Source organism: Eretmochelys imbricata, chromosome 9 (genome assembly GCF_965152235.1).
Source record: "Eretmochelys imbricata isolate rEreImb1 chromosome 9, rEreImb1.hap1, whole genome shotgun sequence".
Taxonomy (NCBI): Eukaryota; Metazoa; Chordata; order Testudines; family Cheloniidae; genus Eretmochelys; species Eretmochelys imbricata.
In genome coordinates, this window is record NC_135580.1 from 32,009,404 (window position 1) to 32,032,094 (window position 22,691).

At 41.6% G+C, this 22,691-nt stretch overlaps 1 protein-coding gene across 1 annotated transcript in view; it reads left to right on the forward strand.

Moving 5' to 3' along the window:
• The window catches only part of PCOLCE2 (procollagen C-endopeptidase enhancer 2), a 42,614-nt gene that overhangs the window by 12,434 nt on the left and 7,489 nt on the right, over positions 1-22,691 (forward strand). The window contains exons 5-6 of the mRNA XM_077827273.1: positions 2,624-2,760; positions 21,785-21,936. Of these exons, the coding sequence (XP_077683399.1) occupies positions 2,624-2,760; positions 21,785-21,936 (289 nt within the window). The remainder of the gene's footprint in view (positions 1-2,623; positions 2,761-21,784; positions 21,937-22,691) is intronic.

Consider the following 22,691-nt stretch of genomic DNA (forward strand, 5'->3'; position numbering starts at 1 on the left):
TGTCTTACTAAACAGTTTCCACTATAAAACTCTTATTTGTCTCTATTTTCTTATCTTGAGGTCTCCATCAACTTGGTCAGTCACTCCACTACCTTCATGGTATGCTTACTGCCATTTTATAAGGCCCTACCACTTCTGCCTCATTTCAGATCCATTTATTTGTCTCTTGTCACTCTAGGTTATTCATTGAATAAATCCTTCCATGCTGTGTTGGGCTGGTCTCAATCTTAGCTTCATCTTTATTTGTTGTTGCCCAGATTTCTGCTCAATAATCTGTATCATGGCAGGGAGTACACAATGACTGAGGCATGTTTGATAGGTTACTTTTCATAACTACATTAGCGTCCTAAAATTCTTTTACATGCCATCCAGATTTTCCTATTAATTTCCAGCGCATGACCATAATCTTCCAAATGAAAAAGCTGTCCCTCATAAATGTATTCTTCAGATCTTTAATTCTTTTCCATTTACCAAGATTTTCCCCCCCTTGAACTAGAGCTGTAGGTCAGCTTAGTCTTTCCTGTATGCATATTTAATCCATATTCCTTGCTTGCCATGTACAGGTCATTTAGCAATCTGTAGCTAGGTAAAAAGAAAAGGAGTACTTGTGGCACCTTAGAGACTAACATTTATTTGAGCTTAAGCTTTCGTGAGCTACAGCTCACTTCATCGGATGCAGTGATTTTAACAATATTATCTGTAAATTGCAGATTACTTTGATGCTTCCCATTTATCTCCAGATGAGCTTGAAAACTTTCTACAAGCTTGTAGTGAAAACTTAGGACAGGATTTTCCTTTTGTATTCTTATTCTTAAGATCCTGTCCCTATAGTGTCCAAATGGACATACTTTCTATCGATTTCCATAGTGCTTCTCTCTGTGCTGTACAGTTTCCAATGTGTCAAGGGCTTTTTCCTCACCCACAAAACCAAGTTTTGTATTATTCACCACTTTTCCTTTTGGCTAGTGGACATGAAGGTGTTCTACACTAAAAACAAGCCATTCAAAGATTCACCATTTTACTGAGCATATTTTCTACATAGATAGCGTTTCTACCTTTTTGCTTTTTATTAGACAAGGACTCAAATCAAGCCATACCCATTTCCCTTCCAAACCAACATAAGACCATTAAGGCAAGCCTACTCTAATTTAAACCAATAATTGTTTTGTTGATCTCACTAAATAGGTTCTCCTCCGTGGTGGCCTCTTCTCTCCTTCCATTTCATCATTAGACTTTCTGACTGAACAGCAAGATGCCCAGATACAACACGAGGAAGCAGACTAGACATTCTGTTGCTTTCCTGCATACACAAATTTTGTTTTTATTCCCTCACCATTAGTTCTCTCTGTCTCCTATTTTGTGTCCTTTTTTCTCCTTCTCCGTTTGCTCTACCCACTATTCGCTACCTTGTCTACTATCCCCATTTCCTTCCCGCAATTACTCTCTTCCCCTTATTCTTCTCCTCATGTCTCTATTTTGTTTCCTCTAGTACCTCCCTCTCTCTCCACCATCCAAGCCAGTGTCCTGTTCTGTATGCTCTCCCCCACTTTCCTTTTAACTCCATTTGCCCCACTCCCAGCTGCAGCCAATTGAGATTCTGAACCAGAAGACCATGAAAAAGAAGCAACCACTTGAGCAGCACTGGTGAGGGTCCAGTGGAAAAAACAACAAAGGAAAACCTTGAATAGTCAAGACAATCTTCATACCTTTTATCCCCTTGGTCAAAAAGAGCAGATTGTAGTAGTTACAGTAGTAGAGATCCCCGAGCAGATAAACAGCAAGTAATCCCCATGTTTTAGATCTCTGCTTCACTGTTTTTTTTAAAATAGCACATGTATCATTAAAGGATGACTTGCTGGAATCAACTCTACAGTTACATAGTTTTATGTATTGCTGAAAGGTGCTTGATGGGTCCAATATAAGAACCTAAGTAGACAGCACAATTTGATAGTGCATTCCACTCAGTTATTGAGTAACTAAATTGCTATCTAGTTGAATATAGATTCATTTCTTGGTACATCTACATAATTAAATCTCTAAAATATACTATCAAAGTAATTCTTCAGCATAGTAAGATCCACATATGCTACAATGGGTCTTCTGCCTACTTGCAGCTTTGGGGTTGAACTCACACCTGTCAGTCACTGGCTGAAGGATATCTCTCTGCTGTTAATTACTGGGTTAGAACACAGTCTGAGACAAATATGGTATCAAGAGACCCAGCCAGAATACTCTGAAACCAGCCAGAATACAGAGGCACAGATCTGTCTTATCGTTGGAATCAAAGTCTGCTCACAAACTCCCCTAAAAAATAAAATGTATTCTTTCTCTAGCACATGGCTTTTTTTAGTAGCAGTCCTGTCAATTAAATCAGGATTTTGATGAGGAACTCTATTACTAGAGCCCTCTGCTGTTCCCCCCCTTCCATACTGCTAGTGGTTCTTAGGACAAACCTTTGTATTCATATATTGAAGACAGCTAATTGCTTGAATAAGCAGACAGATTAAACAATTTTCATCAATTGATAGCAAAGAGAATAAGGCACACTGATGTTAGTTTTATTAGAGCTCCTTGTTACCTTATTGTAAAAAGCCTTAATTAGGTATTTGTGTTTTTCCCTCAGGTCATAGAGTTAAAGTTTGAGAAATTTGATGTGGAGAGAGATAACTACTGCAGATATGATTTTGTGGCAGTGTTTAATGGTGGGGAAATCAACGATGCTAAAAGAATTGGGAAATACTGTGGAGACAGTCCACCTGCGTGAGTAACTTCCTTGGATTATTAACATAGCTATAACTGTATGTCCTTTTTGATATCAGTTCTTTACTATGTTTTTCTTGAAATTAGTTTGGCAAAATATGATAGTTTTCTACATCAAGTACATACTGTGGGCTTTTCCTATTATCTCAGCTATATTGCAACTATTGTATTGAATAAGGTTAGACTTTTAAATGCCTGTGTATATGGAGAGATAACCGCTTGTAAAAGTTTCCTCTTTCTTTCACATGGGCTGTCCTGAATGTGGAACATGCCCCATAGCATTTAATTTGTTCGCTCATAACTCTGTGAAATATGGTTGTTCAATGACAATTTATTTTACTTATTACTGATGATTATGCTTTTCACCAAATTATTTTATCCAGTATTTATTTACTGTATGTTAAATCTTGTCTTACCTCATTTGAAATCTGGTCACACATGTCTGTCTCCCCTTTCTGTTCAGTTAGTTGGTGATTTCAGTGCTTTGGGCCTCTGACCAAAGCAGATGTCCTCCCATTCTGGTCCCAAATACAACAGCAAAATATATCCTTGGCTGTCCCTGGGCTAAAGTATTGATGCAGAGCTGTGCTAGTTGACCTTTGCCCTTCGGTCAGTTTCTTGTTCATTTTCCCCTGGGTGCCAGGCTGGCAGGTCCTTCACGCCTGGATCAAAGAGGTTTCCACACCACCTGTCAGTAGAGCTGTTGAGGAGCTCTATCCCTTTCCAGTGCTACAGGCCCTCGGGCCCTGGGTCATGAAGGGCTTGTATGCACTCTACCCAAAAATCACCCACTTCACTGCTTAAAAGAGTAATTTCTATTGCCCTTTTAAAAAAAAAATGGCCTTCTTCCTGGCACCTTTCCAGGCTACTTTAGCACAGCCTTCCTGGATTCCTTTCTAAAGTCTTATCAGTCTGGCCTCTTCCTTGAGCTTTTCCAGTTCCTCCCAGGCTCATGCTCAGAGAAGTAAATACCAATTGAATGCTATCACAATGCCCCATACCCAAGCTTGCCTCATCCTTGCAGCTTCTCTTTATATTTTCTGGAATGCCTTCCCAGTGTGCCTTGCAACAACCTACACAATTCCCAGAGTCCCTCAGGGATCCTCCTTGAATTCTACTTGGAGTAGGGATGTACAGGCCTGTCCTTAAAAGGCCAGTATGCCCTGTAACAATGTTTTATTGGAAAACATTATTTCCAAACATTATTTCTTAGTAATATTTAGTTTTTCTTTCGCTCTGTGTACTGAAGCACAAGTCAAAGGTTTAAATATGGTATTTTTATGATCTCAATTAATCTCTGTTATGAGTTCTGTAGCATTCTATATCAATGCTCTTTGCATGGTAATGCACAAAGCCCATTCTAAAAATTACATGAAGTGGGGCATTTGTGCCTCAGATGACCCAAAATTTTCCCATTACAAACAAATGAAGTCTTTACTTTAGGATCCTATAAGTCTACTGTAGACCTCAGCTACTTGATTCCACCACCCCATTTTCAGCAGCTGCTACCTAATTCTGTATTCACTATTAACCACCTTTATTTTGGTCATTTTCTCTTCATACTTGTCCCATTCTCTGGCTCCTCTGCTTCCCCCTGGACCACTGCTCACCTTCCCTTCAGTTAGTGCCTATTCTCTGCATTAGCCTTGTGACAGATTTCAGAGTAGCAGCTGTGTTAGTCTGTAAACGCAAAAAGAAAAGGAGGACTTGTGGCACCTTAGAGACTAATTGGTTAGTCTCTAAGGTGCCACAAGTACTCCTTTTCTGTTAGGCCTTGTGTCCATGAAAGTGCTACATTCTATAGCACTATCTGCAGTTGTGCTGGCATACTGCTAAAGCAGCTGTGCATGTTAACATCAGAGGGCTCAGATATCAGTGGCACAATTCCATGGCTTAGGATGAACCCGAAAAACATGAGGCAATGAAATAAAAAGACAGAATGCTCCAATTAATTTACGTATTGAATTCAAATACTTTTAGATGAACTCACAAATGAGTTGTCTGAGTTTATTGATCCTTAAACTACCAGAACTTTTCCACTTTGCTAGTCAAATGAATATGATAGAAGAATATTGTCTATAAGCATTTGGGACAACTTGAGGATTAGAGCATGGTCTATTTTGAAGTGTGACAGTAATTGTTAATGATTTTTGTTTCCTTATGGCATTCATTAGTTGATATACCTCAGCAAGGGGCTGATGTTTATGGCTTCTAAGTTTTGCCATTTACATTGAAAAATATTTTCTAACTCAACATTCATTTATTGTCAAAGTGTGATGCATGCTTGATTTTCTTCTGCTCTGTGATATTAACATGCATATATATTTCATACTTACTATAAGTCTCATATATAGTTATATTACTGCCAGGACTAAAACCCAGAAAGGCTGTGAAAAATTCTTCACTGCATAACTATCATGGCTCCCTGAGAAAAGCCCCTAAAAATACAGCTCTAATGAGGAGCTGTCTAGAGTTAAGTGCACTCAGCCTGAAAAAAAGCCAACCAATGGCACTGTAATTATATAATCAGGTCTGCAAAGCTGGCAGTAGTAAGTCTTAATTATTCTAGAAAATGTGTAAAGTTTCTAAGTGAGGTTAGTAATTTAAGTGTATCACTTCAGCTATAGTATGGCTTCTTGATGCTGAACTACTTCAAGAGATGCCATGTAGCATTTTGTTTCAAGAAATACAAGCTTTAAAAAAAAAATCACAAGTCTATATTATTTGAAGGGAGTTTTATGCCTGAGAATGGTCACTAGTTGAGTTGCCAAGAGGAAATATTTCCTTACACAATGACTCTTCCAAATGACAAGTTTGATGGACTGAGACAAATTGTCCTTTATGATTATTTACATTATACCTTCAAGAGAATTGGCTTTCTGTTGTTCTGTACAAAAACACAGTTTTGTTTGTGAATTGTCCTTCAATAAAGCTCAGTTAGTAACCACTATTCATTAAACTTATTTTGAAAATGACTCTTCTAAATTTAAAATTTAATCATTTGTAATAATTCCAGAAAACAGAACAGTTGGATGTTATTTCCCCCACACGTAATGTTTGGAGTTAGAATAATAAAAAAGACAAATTTAACAAAATCAAATTTCCTTAGAAGTACAGGTCTGTCAGTCTCAGGGATCAGTGAAAAGGAAGTCTCTTCTAATCTTTTTCTCCATTTTTCACTTCCCCAGGCAGCAGCCACATATATGAGTGACCCGTATGTCTAAAATTCCAGAGTTAAGATAGGTTTCAGAGTAGCAGCCGTGTTAGTCTGTATCCACAAAAAGAACAGGAGTACTTGTGGCACCTTAGAGACTAACAAATTTATTTGAGCATAAGTTTTTGTGGGCTACAGATGTCTTCTGTAAGTTACTGTAGTTACAATTCCTTAGTTGCCTGGCAGTACCAGGAATCAATGGTGAAATCCTGGCCCTGTTGAAATGATTGGGAGTTTTGTCATTGATTTCAATGGAGCTAGGATTTCATCCTGCATATTTGGTTAACTTCATTTTTCTCCGACCGCTATGATTGGCTTCAGGTCTAGCGTTTGGGGCTTTAATTTACAACTTTCTGAGAATAAAGACATTTTTCAGCCATATGGTCAAAGGTCCATCATTGTAGCGTGACTAAAAACAGTAGTACTATAAAAAGTGCCTGATGTTGTTAACAAAGAGCTTTGCACATGCTGGGCCAGGTTGTCCATTAATATCCAAACCCTTCATGTAGCTCAGGTGGTGCAAAGGGATCAGGTTTGGCTATAGTTGGGCAGCAGAAAGTTTCCCTGGTATTCATAATGATACTGCTCTGTACCTGCAAGTTACATCTTATAACTTTACGTGAAGACAAAAACATATTGTTGCTTTGCAATAGCTCAGTGACAATGTTTTTATGCTATAAATAAATGTGAAGAACTTGGTAGCAATTAGAGCAGGGGACTGAGGGTTAATAATCTTGCTTTGTATTTGTGCCTCAGTCATTGCTGTGTCCTTGACCTCATTACTTGGGACCTGATCCAACCCCTGTTCACCTCAGTGAAAATTAATATAGTCCTCCTCTTAACCCTTCATTACTCTTTTTATCTATCTATAAAGTGGCACAGTATCTACCTTACAGGGCAGTGTGAGTTTCCATTAATATTTGTAAGTGCTTTGAGGGTCCTTAGTGACTAGTGCTATAAAAGTGCAAAATGTTTCAGGAAAAGTATCCCCATATAAAGGCGAGTTTTCTAATAAATGGAATGTGTTGGTTTTCTGATGGTGAAGCATTTTCTTAAATAAGTGGACCTAACCCCAGACGAGAGGCAGTCTGGTCCATGATGGATTCAACAAATGCTTGTTTAGACATGTTCTTATTAGGGCTGTCAAGCAATTAAAAAAATTAACCGCGATTAATCACGCTGTTAAACAATAGAATACCATTTATTTTAAATATTTTTGGATGTTTACTACATTTTCAAATATATTAATTTCAATTACAACACAGAATACAAAGTGCACAGTGCTCACTTTATATTTATTTTTTATTATAAATATTTGCACTGTAAAAGCAAAAAAATCGTATTTTTCAGTTCACCTCAAACAAGTACTGTAGTGCAATCACTTTATCATGAAAGTTGAACTTACAAACGTAGAATGATTTCCAAAAAATACTGCATTCAAAAATAAAACAATGTAAAACTTTAGAGCCTACAAGTCCACTCAGTCCTACCTCTTGGTCAGCCAATCACTCAGATGAACAAAGTTGGTTACAATTTGCAGGAGATAATGCTGCCTGCTTCTTGTTTACAATGTCACCTGAAAGTAAGAACAGGCGTGTGACGGGTTGGATCACAGAAACCCCTTTGGGACTGCCACCTGATGTGCCTAGACTACCTCTGAGCCCCTTTTCCCTGCCAGCTTGGGACTTCAATATCTTGCCTTGTTTGAGCCAGACATGCTTGCCTGCTGCAAACACAGATCCAACTCTGAACCACGTCCCCCACAAGCTGCAGGCTTAACTGAAAACAGCTTAAGAAGTGCTCCTGTCTCTCCAGCACTCAGATACCCAGCTCCCAATGGGGTCCAAACCCCAAATAAATCCATTTTATATAAAGCTTATACAGGGTAAACTCATAAATTGTTCGCCCTCTATAACGCTGATAGAGAGAGATGCACAGTTGTTTGCCCCCCCAGTTATTAATACATACTCTGGGTTAATTAATAAGTAAAAAGTGATTTTATTAAATACAAAAAGAATGACTTAAGAGGTTCCAAGTAATAACAGGCAGAACAAAGTGCATTACCAAGCAAAATAAAATAAAACATGCAACTCTAAGCCTAATACAGTAAGAAAACTGAATACAGATAAAATCTCACCCTCAGAGATGTTTCAATAAGCTTCTTTCACAGACTGGATGCCTTCCTATCTGGGCCCAATCCTTTCCCCTGGTACAGTCCTTGTTCCAGCTCAGATGGTAGCTAGGGAATTTTTCATGACTGCAGGCCCCTTAGTTCTGCTTCACCCCCTTATATATCTTTTGCACAAGGCGGGAATCCTTTGTCCCTCTCTGGGTATCCACCCCTCCTTCTAAATGGAAAAGCACCAGGTTAAAGGTGGATTCCAGTTTAGGTGACATGATCACATGTCACTGTAAGACTTCATTACCCACTTGCCAGCACACAGGTATACAGGAAGACTTACAAGTAAACAGAGCCATTTACAACTAATTGTCCTGGTTAATGAGAGCCATCAAGATTCCAAGCCACCATTAATGGCCCAAAACTTTGCATAATTACAATAGGACCTCAGAGTTAGATTTCATATTTCTAGTTTCAGATACAAGAATGATACATTTATACAAATAGGATGAACACACTCAATAGATTATGAACTTTGTAATGATACCTTACAAGAGACCTTTTGCATGAAGCATATTCCAGTTACATTATATTGACACTTATTAGCATATTTTCATAACATCATATGGAGTACTCCGTCACAAGGCATTCACATGGCACTGTTGTAGCTGGCGTTGCAAGATATTTACGTGCCAGATGCTCTAAAGATTCATATGTCCCTTCATGCTTCGACCACCATTCCAGAGGACATGCGTCCATGATGATGATGGGTTCTGCTCAATAACAATCCAAAGCAGTGCGGACTGATGCATGTTCATTTTCATCATCTGAGTCAGATGCCACCAGCAGAAGGTTGATTTTTCCTTTTTGGTGGTTTGAGTTCTGTAGTTTCCGAATCAGAGAGTTGCTCTTTTAAGACTTCTAAAAGCATGCTCCATACCTCATCCATCTCAAATTTTGGACGGCACTTCAGATTCTTAAATCTTGGGTCGAGTGCTGTAGCTATTTTTAGAAATCTCACATTGGTACCATCTTTGCATTTTGTCAAATCTGCTGTGAAAGTGTTCTTAAAATTAATATGTGCTGGGTCATCATCCGAGACTGCTATAAGATTAAATATATGCAGAATGCAGGTAAAACAGAGCAGGAGACATACAATTCTCTCAAGGAGTATAGTTACAAATTTAATTGATGCATTATTTTTTTAATGAGCATCATCAGCATGGAAGCATGTCCTCTGGATTGGTGGCCGAAGCATGGAAGGGGCATATGAATATTTAGCATATCTGGCATGTAAATACCTTGCAACACCAGCTAAAAAGTGCCATGCAAACACCTGTTTTCACTTTCAGGTTACAGTGTAAACAAGAAGCAGGCAGCAGTATCTCCTATCAATGTAAACAAACTTGTTTGTCTTAGCGATTGGGAGAATAAGAAGTAGGACTGAGTGGACTTGTAGGCTCTAAGATTTTACACTGTTTAGTTTTTGAGTGCAGTTATGTAACCAAAAAAATCTGCATTTGTAAGTTACACTTTCACGATAAAGAGATTGCACTTCAGTACTTGTATGAGATGAACTGAAAAATACTATTTCTTTTGTTTCATTTTTACAGTGCATATATTTGTAATAAAAAATAATAATATAAAATGAGCACTATGCACTTTGTATTCTGTGTCATAATTGAAACCAATATTAAAAATGTAGAAAAACATCCAAAATATTTTTAAAATTTCAATTGGTATTCTATTGTTATAAGTGTGATTAATCACAATACATTTTTTAAATTGAGATAAATTGTTTTGAGTTAATCGTGTGAGTTAACTGTGATTAATTGACAGTGCTAGTTTTTATGTATACTGAGATCAGCTGCCACAGGATAAGAGGGAAGGTTCTCTCATGGATTGGTAACTGGTTAAAAGATAGGAAACAAAGGGTAGGTATACATAGTCAATTTGAAGAATGGAGAGAGGTAAATAGTGGTGCCCCCCAGGGACCAGTCCTATTCAACATATTCATAAATGATCTGGTAAACAGTGAGGTGGCAAAATGTGCAGATGATACAAAATTACTAAAGATAGTTAAGACCCAGGCAGACTGCAAAGAGCTACAAAAGGATCTCTCAAAACTGTGTGACTGGGCAACAAAATGGAAAATGAAATTTAATGTTGATAAATGCAAAGTAATGCCCATTGGAAAGCATAATCACAACTATACATATAAAATGATGGGGGTCTAAATTAGCTGTTACCACTCAAGAAAGAGATCTTGGAGTCATTGTGGATAGTTGTTCTTCGAGAGATGTCCCTATGGGTGCTCCACTTCAGGTCAAGGTGCGTCCCAGCGCCTTTGATTGGAGATTTCTACAGCAGTACCCCTGCGGGCTGTGCCCGCACTGTGCCTACCTCTCGAGCTGTCAGTGTTTGAACAGTGGATGCATAGCCCAGGCTCCTCAGTTCCTTCTCTACCGTCCCCGGCAAGAGACGGAGTTCAGCAGTGCTCTTTGAGATTAGCTAGTTAGTTTGTTTCTCAGTTTAGTTAGATAGTTTTTAGTCATTAGAGTTACTATTTAGATAAGTTACATTAAATGTTACACTTTAAAAAAAAAAAAAAAAAAAAACCTCCACGGTTACGGACATGCCCAGGCTTCACGAGATGCGCCTCCTGTAATGATGCCATCCCCATCTTGGACGGGCATTCACAGTGTGTACACTGTTTGGGGGAGTCTCATGTACCCCAAAATGAGTCCACTGTACCAAATTGAAAGCGCGGACCCGCAAGGACAGGGAGCTCAGACTTAAAATGCTGCTCCTGGAAAACTGTCTCAGACCTGCATCTGACCCTGGCCAGCAAACCTCTGTGACACCCTCCAGAGGCAAAGCAAAGGCAAAAAAATGGCCAGCTTCCTCCCCCTCAGGAGCTGTTCCTCAGGGAAAAAGTTAAAAGCAGCTCTCCTGTCTCTGGTAATTCCCGCTCCGTGGCTCAGTACCTTTCACATGGCAGGCACCTCAGGCACCGACCGTGGGGTAAGATCCAAGTTACCTGGGAAAGAATTTTCTGTAGTATCTGGCTGATGAATCTTGTCCATATGCTCAGGGTTTAGCTGATCGCCATATTTGGGGTCGGGAAGGAATTTTCCTCCAGGGCAGATTGGAAGAGGCCCTGGAGGTTTTTCGCCTTCCTCTGTAGCATGGGGCACGGGTCACTTGCTGGAGGATTCTCTGCTCCTTGAGGTCTTTAAACTACAATTTGAGGACTTCAATAGCACAGATACAGGTGTGAGGTTTTTTTGTAGGAGTGGTGGGTGAAATTCTGTGGCCTGCGTTGTGCAGGAGGTCAGACTAGATGATCATAATGGTCCCTTCTGACCTAAATATCTATGAATCTATGAGTCGGCTGCCTCACTACGTGGTGCTGAGGCTCAGGGCTTTCAGTTGCATGCCTCTTTCAGCTCTTCTACGGCCACCTCTGTCAGTATGGTGCCGAGAGCTGCTACGGTGCGGAGAATACAAGAGGTGGTTGTGGCACCGTCCTTTGATCTTGTGGTGCCGCTTTTGCAGCTGCCACTCTCAGCACCGAGCCTCCAGCCTCCTTTGCAGTTCCTGCCTCAGGGGCACCTACTCTACGGAGCCAGCTTGCACCCCCGGGACACCCTTCGGTGCATCAGCAGATGCCCCAGCAGACTCTGCCTCCATCAGCTACACCGGCATCAACTCCTGGTCAGTCAGCTCCACCGCAGTTTTTACAGCCAGAGGAATTAAGGGTGTCCCATGCTCCTGACTCTCCTCTTCTCGGCACCAGTGTCTCACAGAGACCTTTAGCACTCTACCTTCAGTACTCCCCTACCACTTCAAGCCCCTCCAATGAAGTGTGGGAGAGGAGGAGGAGGAAGAGGAAGATGATGCCCAGATGGTTTCTTCTCAATACTCTCCCCAGATTCAGTTACCTACAATTGGGAGACGCATTACAGCACAATCTCCATATCCTCATGGCTATCCACACTGGTACGACAATCCCTGGATAGGACCACCTATGCCCGCCCACCCCCGGGGCAATGACCACGCTGGGATCCATGGACCTATACCACACCACACTCAGGTGTTCCGCAGGCTGCCCGGAGGAAAGCTGTGAGACCCTCCCCACTGCCGGCTTACACTGAAATCCAAATAAGACCTGAAGTGGCTGCCACCCCTACAGAGGACACGGGCCCGCACACCTCCTCTACAGCGATAACACCACAAGATGCCATGGTACCCCCACCACCTCCCACTACTGATGAGCTCGCTCGCTTTCAAGAATTGTTTCAGAGAGTAGCAGAAGAGCTCAAGATTACCCTGGAGGAGGTACCTGAAACACAGCACGAGCTTACCGACATCCTGCAAGCTATGACCTCCTCCAAAATAGCCCTACCAATTAATGGGGCCATTATGGAACCTACTAAAACTATGTGGCAGACCCCAGCCACAATAACACCCATTAGCAAGAGACTAGACCGCAAATATTTTGTCCCATCTAAGGGTTCTGAGTTTCTTTTTATGCACCCCTCACCTAATTTGCTAGTGGTCGATGCGGCCAATCAGAAAAACAAATACCAACACTTCTGGTCCACTCCATCGGACAAAGATAACAAGAGACTGGACTCCTTTAGCCACAAAGTGTGTTCTTCTTCCACTTTGCAATTTAGAGTAGCGAACTATCCGGCACTCTTAGCAAAATATGATCACAAAAATGGTGCTAAGATAATGCAATTTATTGAGGATGTGTCGGAGGATAAACTACAACAATTTAAATCAGTGGTGTCTGAAGGCCAATTGATCTCCTGCACAGCTCTTCAAGCCACCCTCAATACTGCAGACACAGTGGCCAGATCCACAGCCACGGCCGTCGTCATGCGGCAGGCCTCATGGTTTGCTTCTTCCTCCTTTCTGAAGGAGATACAGAATATGGTTGAAGATTTCCCCTTCAATGGAGACAAGCTCCTCGCCTCTATGACCAGTGAGGTCCTTCACTCCATGAAGGACTTATGTGCCACACTCCGATCCTTAGGCATCCAAACACCTGCCTCAAAGAAGAGACAATATAGATATCAGCCATACCAACGACCGCGTTACCATACCTTTGTGCAACATACACCTTTAAGACAAGATGATATGCAACAACAACAATGACATAGGCCCAGGAACCAACGACGTTGCCCTCCGCAAACAATAGCGACCTACCCTCCTAACCCAAATAAACAAATTTGAAGTCTTGGTCGAAAGTATAGAAAACCTTGCACCCTCTCCAGCGCCAACTCCAACCAACCATTTCTTTGGACACCGTTTGTGTCTGTTCCTGGCTGACTGGAAAACCATCACTATGGACAGATGGGTCCTGGAAATTATCAGATCGGGTTATGCCATCCCCTTCCTCTCCTTACCTCCCCCCCCACCCTGTCCCTCTTCAGGGACCCCTCTCACGAACAGTTGCTCTGTCAGGAGGTACAACACCTCATACATCTTGGAACAATAGAGGAGGTACTTCCTCAACACAGAGGGAAAGGGTTTTACTCCCACTACTTCTTGATGGAAAAGAAAAACGGCGGTTGGCGCCCTATCCTCAATCTTCGACGTTGGAACAAGTTTGTCAAGAAACAGAAATTCCGGATGGTTACTCTCCCAATGATAATTCCGACGCTGGAGCAAGGAGATTGGTTTTCAACCCTCGACCTCCAAGACGCATATTTCCATGTCTCTATCCACCCTGCCCATCGACGTTTCCTCAGGTTTGCTTTGGGAGCACAACACTACCAATATAGAGTCCTCCCATTTGGCTTCTCCACCACACCACGTGTCTTCTCCAAGGTGCTAGCAGTTGTAATAGCATATTTCAGGAAAAAAGGAATCCTCATATTTCCTTACCTGGACGATTATCTCCTCAAGTCTCCCACTCAGTTAGAAGCGAACCACGCAACTCTTGCAACCCTTCACTGCTTCCGCACCTTGGGCCTGCAAATAAGCAAAACCTACCCAACAAATCAACTTCATCGGTGCCCACCTCAATTCCACCATCGGTCTTGCATCTCTCCCCCAGGACAGATTCCACACATTGGGCAACCTTATTACCCAGATACGTGCCAGCCCACAGACTACAGTCTGAGACTCCCTACAGCTCTTAGGACATATGGCTGCTTACACATTTGTTGTCGCAAATGCTTGCCTGTACATGCAATGCCTTCAGGATTGGCTAGCCATGGTATACAAACCAAACAAGCACAGGCTAAACAAGTTACTAACTATGCCCCAGTAAGTCAAGGACTCGCTTCTGTGGTGGACCTCTCCCATCAACCTCTGCACTAGGATTCACTTCTGACAAGATCCCCCTTCAATTACCATCACCATAGATGCATTCCTCAAGGAGCACACACTGGCCACCTCACCACTCAGGGTCTCTGGGCCCCTTCTGAAACCAAGCTTCACATAAATTTGCTAAAGCTCCGGGCCGTACACAATGCCTGCCTCCATTTCCTTCCCATTATCCAAAACCACCGAATTTGAATCATGACCGTCAACATCGCATGCATGTTTTATGTCAACAGACATGGGGGAGCCCAGTCACACAGAGGTGGTAAAACTTTGGAACTGATGCCTTCAATACAATATCCATATCTCCGCCTCATACCTGCCAGGTTCTCAGAATACCACCGCAGACTAGCTCAGCCGATCGTTCCCCATACAGCACGAGTGGGAACTCAACGACACCATTCTTTCCAACATTTCCCAGACCTGGGGTTATCCCCAACTGGATCTATTTGCCACAGCAACAAACAAAAAATGCCCGACATTCTGCTCCAGAACAGACCTGGAGAAACACGGGGGAGACGCCTTTATGCTCCCATTGTCTGAAACTCTCATGTATGCGTTACCACCAATGCCTCTATTGCACAGAGTAATTCAGAAGATACGAACAGACAGAGCCAACATCATTCTCATAGCCTGAGCGTGGCCCAGACAACCGTGGTACCCCTTCCTCCTGCGCATGTCGGTCAAACCACCCATTCCCTTTCCCCCACTCAGCAACCTCTTATCACAATGCTGGGGACAACTGTTTTATCCCGACGTATGTCTCCACCTGAGGACTTGGCTGATCAATGGTTCTCTAATGCGGAGTTAACATGTTCAGACCAAGTGCGCTCTGTCTTGCTACACAGCAGAACATACAACACGTGCACTACCTACCTGCATAAACGGAAATGGTTCACATCTTTGTGCGCTGACAAACAGACCTCTCCAGTTTCTGCTTCACTCCCACTGATACTGGATTACCTGTTACACCTTAAAACATCTGGCCTTTCTACAAGCTCACTCGAGCTCTACCTCATGGAATCACCGCCTTCCACCATAAGATTGACAATGTTACGGTCTTTGCCCATCCAATCACCAAAAGGTTCCTGAAGAGTATCCAGACGTTATACTCAGACGTGAAACCACCTGCTGCACCTTGGGATTTACACCTTGTCCTCAAAGCCCTGATGGCTAAACCCTTTGAACTGATGGCTACCTGCTCCCTTCCTCATAGCAATCACATCTTCCACACAAGTAGGAGAAATGGGGGCGCTTATGGCAGACCCTCCGTATACCACGTTCTTCCGTGATAAGCTGGGCCGGCTCCAGGCACCAGCACACCAAGCAGGTGCCTGGGGCGGCAAATGTAAAGGGGGTGGCAGGAGGTCGGGCTCTGGGGTGGCAATCCGTCCTCAGTGGTAGCGGGAATTCGGCGGCCGCTCCATCATAGCGTGCTTGGCGGAAATTCGGCGGCAGGGACGCAACTCTTCTTCGGCAACCGTACCATCACTCTGCCTCTGTGTTCAGCAGCAAGGTTTTTTGTTTTGTTTTTTTTTGCTGCTTGGGGCGGCAAAAACGCTGGAGCTGGCACAGACGATAAGGTCACACGCCGCACGCATCCAAAGTTCTTGCCTAAGATACACTCTTCCTTTCACCTCAATGAATCTATACACCTCCCAACATTTTCCCCAAAACCTCACGCTAATGCCTTTGAAACAGCAATGCACACTCTTAATGTTCGCAGAGCATTATCCTTTTACCTGGATAGAACAAAACCGTTTAGAAAACCCCCAGACTTTTTGTCTCTACTACTCAGCGCCCGGGGGAAATGCTATCTCTACACAGAGACTTTCCCAATGGATTGCTGGAATCCAACTCAGGCAAATACAACCTCCTACATCAATTAGGACACACTCTACCAGAGCTGTCTCTACTCCACGGCCTTTCTCCGTAATGTCCCACTGTCTGACATATGCAAGGCAGCTACCTGGGCATTGAACCTTACCTTTGCTAATCACTACGCTTTCATCCACACTGCAGCGTCCGACACCAGATTGGGTAGAGCTGTCTTGTCAACAGCCTTCTTGCCTCATCTGAAGTCCCAACCATCCTAAGGGATACTGCTTTTCAGTCACCTGAGGTGGAGCACCCACACTCAAAGAAGAAGAGGAAGTTACTCACCCTGTGCAGTAACTGATGTTCTTTGAGATGAGTGTCCCTCTGGGTGCTCCACTACCCGCCCTCCACCCCTGTACTTTGGAATTCGTATCGCACTCCGTGGTAGAGAAGGAACTGAGAAGCCCGGGCTGTGCATGTGCTGTTCAAACACTGACAGCTTGAGAGGCAGGCACAGCACGTGTGCAGCCCGTAGGGCTACTGCTGTAGAAATCTCCAATCTAAGGCGCTGGGACGCACCTTGACCTGAAGTGGAGCACCCACAGGGACACTCAGTTCGAAGAACGTCAGTTACTGCACAGAGTGAGTAACCTCCTCTTCTCTGAAAACATTCACTCAATGTGCAGTGGCAGTCAAAAAAGCAAACAGAATGCTGGGAATAATTAAGGAAGGGATAGTTAATAGGACAGAAAATATCATGTTGCCTCTATATAAATCCATGGTACGCCCACATCTTGAATACTGTGTACAGATGTGGTCGCCCCATCTCTAAAAAGATATATTGGAATTGGAAATGGTTCAGAAAAGAGCAACAAAAATGATTAGGGGTTTGGAACGGCTTCCGTATGAGGAGAGATTAATAAGACTGGGACTTTTCAGCTTGGAAGAGAGATGGCTAAGGGGAGATATGGTTGAGGTCTATAAAATCATAACTGGTGTAAAGAAAGTAGATAAGGAAATGTTGTTTACTACTTCTCATAACACAAGAACTAGGGGTCACCAAATGAAATTAATAGGCAGCAGGTTTAAAACAAATAAAAGGAAGTATTTCTTCATACAACGCACAGTCAACCTGTGGAACTCCTTGCCAGAGGATGTTGTGAAGGCCAAGACCATAACAGGGTTCAAAAAAGAACTAGATAAATTCATGGAGGATAGATCCATCAATGGCATCCCTAGCCTCTGTTTGCCAGAAGCTGGGAATGAGCAAAAGGGGATGGATCACTTGATGATTACCTGTTCTCTTCATTCCCTCTGGGGCACCTGGCACAGGCCACCGTCAGAAGACAGGATACGGGGCTAGATGGACCTTTGGTCTGACCTAGGAGGGCCATTCTTATGTTGTTATGCTTCTGATCAGTCTCATCATTTATTTTGAAGGCAGGCTCCAAAGTTGCTGGTTGCAGTCTAAGTCAGTGTTCAGATTTGGTAAGATAATCCAAATATCTTCTATATCTTCTGGAGTTTACCATAAGCAAGTTTATAGTACATTTTATGGTGCTTATCATAATATCTTAAAGGCCAAAATTAGATGGTTCTTCATAACCATATATCTATTGTGTATTAAAACATAGTTCAAGGTAAGCTATTCCAGTATTCCATCTCTTCATTTTACATGGCAAAATAACTGATATAAGACACAAGCCTCGTGCTAGAGAGAATATATGCATTAAAAACTTAGGACAAGTCAAAAGATGAGATTAGAGTGCATGCAGAAATTACATCAGTGCTTCAGTAAAGCGAAGAGCCTTTGATGGGCTGATCCTGCACCTATTGAAGTCAATGGCAGTTCTCCCATTGACTTCAGGGATGCGGGATTGACTCTGCAGAACTAAATTACAGTAACTTATTCACACTGGACAGTAGGAAAATAGAATTTTGTAAGGTTGCTCTATACTGGTGTTTCTGATGGACACATTTATAACATTAATGTACTATGTCCCCTGCTCCTCTGTTGAAAAGCCAGGTGCTGTGGAGCAGTGAGGGTGCAGGAAGTGAATAGACTCAAAGAACAGTAATGAAAATATTAGCTTAATGAAAGAGGGGTTACATTCTGAAGCTGCCTTCAATAATTACATGAGGCAGAGCTCATTAACCAATTGTTACAAATAACGTAAAACCACTAACAGAACTGATGCACTTCAGGAGTACATTAGTATTGGATCCATGAACTCCTCACGTGTTTGCAGACATTTTACTTTCTATCTTATATTGCACTCTAGGTGAGCAATCCAATATAACCTTGCACCTGATTATGTCTTACAAATCACTATACTGTACTATAAATTGTACTTGTGGCACCTTAGAGACTAACCAATTTATTTGAGCATAAGCTTTCGTGAGCTACAGCTCACTTCATCGGATGCATACTGTGGAAAATACAAAAGATGTTCTTATACATACAAACCATGAAAAAATGGGTGTTTACCACTACAAAAGGTTTTCTCTCCCCCCAACCCCACTCTCCTGCTGGTAATAGCTTATCTAAAAGGATCACTCTCCTTACAATGTGTATGATAATCAAGTTGGGCCGTTTCCAGCACAAATCCAGGTGTTCTCTCTCCCCCCGCACACACTTTAGATAAGCTATTACCAGCAGGAGAGTGGGGTTGGGGGGAGAGAAAACCTTTTGTAGTGGTAAACACCCATTTTTTCATGGTTTGTATGTATAAGAACATCTTCTGTATTTTCCACAGTATGCATCCGATGAAGTGAGCTGAAGCTCACGAAGCTTATGCTCAAATAAATTGGTTAGTCTCTAAGGTGCCACAAGTACTCCCTTTTCTTTTTGCGAATACAGACTAACACGGCTGTTACTCTGAAACCTGATACTATAAATTGAGATTATACTGAAAACCTGCAATTTAGTAGGATGTTTTTCAGTAATCATAATTTTTTTGTAAAGAGTGTGTTCCCAGTAAGTAGCAAAGTCTAGTACAAACAATAGCAACAGTGTCCCTAGGCAGTTAAGCTAATACAGTGGAAAAGATTCTTCTCCTGCTAGCCAGCAGTGTAATCTTATTATAAGTAACTAGTATCACCTGTGCAGTATTAATATAATTCAAATGAGAAGTTGATGTGATGTGCAGAGATAGGTCAAATATCCCTCAGATGATTATTTTTACTCCTAGTGTTTTGCAATCAGAGCATAGCTTTTACATAGAGAATACTCAGGGTTCTTGTAATTCCACTGCTCTGTACCAACTTTGTGGCAAAAGAACAAATTCTGTGCAACGCCAGAATCAGCTCTTAGATGCAGAATTCCAAATAACCAGAAAGTGAGTGTATGTGTGTGTCTTAGTGTGTGTCTTAAACCCACAATTAACTGAAGTCATATACTTGTGAAATGGAGATATTCACAGGTTTTATTTTAAGGGTCTAATTAGGAATATTAAGAACGGCCACTTAAGGCTTATAAAAAACGAAACATCTATCAGATTTGTTGTGAGTGGTAGGGAGGCAGGCAGAATAATTTTGTAAGATTTACTTTTCAAGTCCATTTCTTATCTTCATCATCCCACAAGAATATTTTTCTTTTTGTTTCTGTTTTGTTTCCCATTCCTACTCTTCCCTTCTGACCCTTCTTTTGTATGTAAAATGCACATTAACAATTATTAATGAAAATCAAATGAACGTCTCCAAAAAGTGCAAAAGAAGGTAGGAGGGGGGAAAGGAGAAGGCACTGCTGCCACCCAGTACACTACAGGATATGCCGTGGCAGCAAAAAATAGTCACAGAAGCTCTGATGGAATTACAGTAGTACCCTGAGGTAATCAGCATTGGGGCCCCATTCTGGTAGGTGCTATACAGACACCACTGATGAAATGGAAACTATTTAATGGAGGTATCTGCAATCATATGTATTAAAATTATACATTACATTTAAACACCACAACAAAACATAGTGGGCTGTGCTGAGATTTGGGGGTATATACCCAATTATTGAAAAAAAGCTAAACCCATAGAAGGCAATAATACCTGAACTTTTCCTTTACTTACTATTCTATTTTTCCAGGAGTTTCAGAATCCAGTATTGAATTCAATTTCTCCATCCTTTCAAAAACGAGTAGATTTTTCATTTGAGTTTGAAAAAAAGACTTTTTCCCATGTTAGCCAGTTACCAAGGACTTTTGAAATAAGTTTCCCTCATTTTCATTCATCATTATTGCTCTTTTTCCATGGTGCTGCTGTGAAGTCAAAGCTGAATTTAACAACACTCATTTTGAGATTAGTTTTAGAAATATGGGATTTATGATTAATTGTATGATAAAACAGAAAGAGCTGGGTGATGAACTTATCTCCGATCCAAGCATGAGTATCTGAAATGTGAGCAAACACCACCAAAAAATGAGTTGCATTTAGCCTTGATTTATTCTTCACCCCATCCTAAGCAGCCCCCTTGAAACCAGTGGTGCTGCATGGGTGTAAGGCCCCTATTAAGGTATCCCTTATACACATGCTTAACATTATGCTCAAGAGTAGTCCCTCTGAAGCCTATCTTCAGAATAGGGACTGGGAGTTGCTGGTTCATTACAGAAGCAGCTTTGCCTCTCCTGGAATTGACACCTCCTCATCTATTGTTGGGAGTGGACTACATCCACCCTGATTGAATTGGCCCTGTCAACACTGGTTCTCCACTTGTGAGGTAACTCTCTTCTCCTCATTTGTCAGTATATTTATGTCTGCATCTGTAATTTTCACTCCATGCATCTGAAGAAGTGGGGTTTTTACCCACAAAAGCTTATGCTCAAATAAATCTGTTAGTCTTTAAGGTGCCACCGGACTCCTTGTTGTTTTTGTGGATACAGACTAACACGACTACCCCCGATACTATCTTCAGAATATTTGTTAGCAGAGTGTCAGTGTGAAGGGAATGGCACTAGTCATGTGCATAAAGTAACACGTGCATAAATCTTTGCAGGATCAGGCCTAACTTTCGATCAGAGACTGATATATTAAACTGCTTTTGTATTTATGTTTCCAGTTAAATTTTGCTTGAGTGAGTCTCCTGAAAGACAGGTTTCAGAGTAACAGCCGTGTTAGTCTGTATTCGCAAAAAGAAAAGGACTTGTGGCACCTTAAAGACTAACGAATTTATTTGAGCATGAGCTTTCGTGAGCTACAGCTCACTTCATCGGATGCATAAGAGTTTCCCATAACAATGAAAATTACTGTCACCTACTGAAAATAATACTGTAGCTCTTCAGAGCACTATGGCCTGATGGCTAGAGCGCAGGGCTGTGACTCAGACCTGGGTTCTATTTCTGTCAGTGCCACTGGCCTGCTAGGTGACCTTGGGCAACTTTAATCACCTCTGTGATCACCCAACTCAGTTTCCCTGTTTGTAAAATGGGGATAATGATACTTGCCTGCTTTGAGATCCACTGCTAAATATTTAGTCATTTTGTACTATGCATGTTATAAAAACTTCCTGGTTTAAAGGCATACAACCAAAGTATTTTCTTCTGTTTCAGGCCCATTATATCTGAACGAAACGAGTTGCTCATTCAGTTCTTGTCTGATTTAAGTTTAACTGCTGATGGCTTTATTGGTCACTATAAATTCAGAGCCAAAAAGTTACCCACAACCACAGCTCCAGCTACGACCACTCCCCCTGCAACAGCAAGTAAGTTGTACTGGTTTTGTTTATTTTATATTGAAGAAGAATGCACTCCAGGAGAAGGAAAGATGAAGGGAAACTGTAGTAAAAAACATGTGAAAAAGCAGAACTTGGTTTTGTGGTTTGTTTATATTAAAAATGTTGAGGGAGTGGATGAAAATTAATGCACCCAGGGGAGTCACTAGAATCCATTTAACATAATTAATGAAAACTCCTCCAATCTAGAGTTTCCTGTGCCTGTAACTGTCACAGGTGAAAAAAATGTTAGCTCAGAAAGTCTGAAGTAGCATTTCCCACATTTGCTCGTTTTTCTGGCAGTTAGCTAACATGTACCTTTCACCATGGTAATCACATAGTGCAATTCAAGACTGATTTCTTATTTATGCTTAATACAATTCTGGTTACTCTTCTGGAAATTGTTTCGGTTTAGACTTCTGAGGAAACCATTAAATCGTTTCAGGATGGGTTTGCACGTAAAAATTGACCATACTTGTCTCTGTTTGTCCAGTTGGTGAGATCTAACAAATGGTGCAGATGCCAACTGAATTCTCATTAGACCCTACTGGCAACATCACAGCAATGTTTTATCTTTCAGGTTAGGTTTGCGCAAAAGATTGTGGTGGTGTTTTGTAAAAGAAATATGCAATACTGAAAAATGAGAGCATCCCCTTTATACTTGCCTAAATATAGATAGAGTGTCTAAGATCAGTTGGAAGTTTCCCATATGCTTCACCAAAAACACCTCATTGCTGTGATTCTGA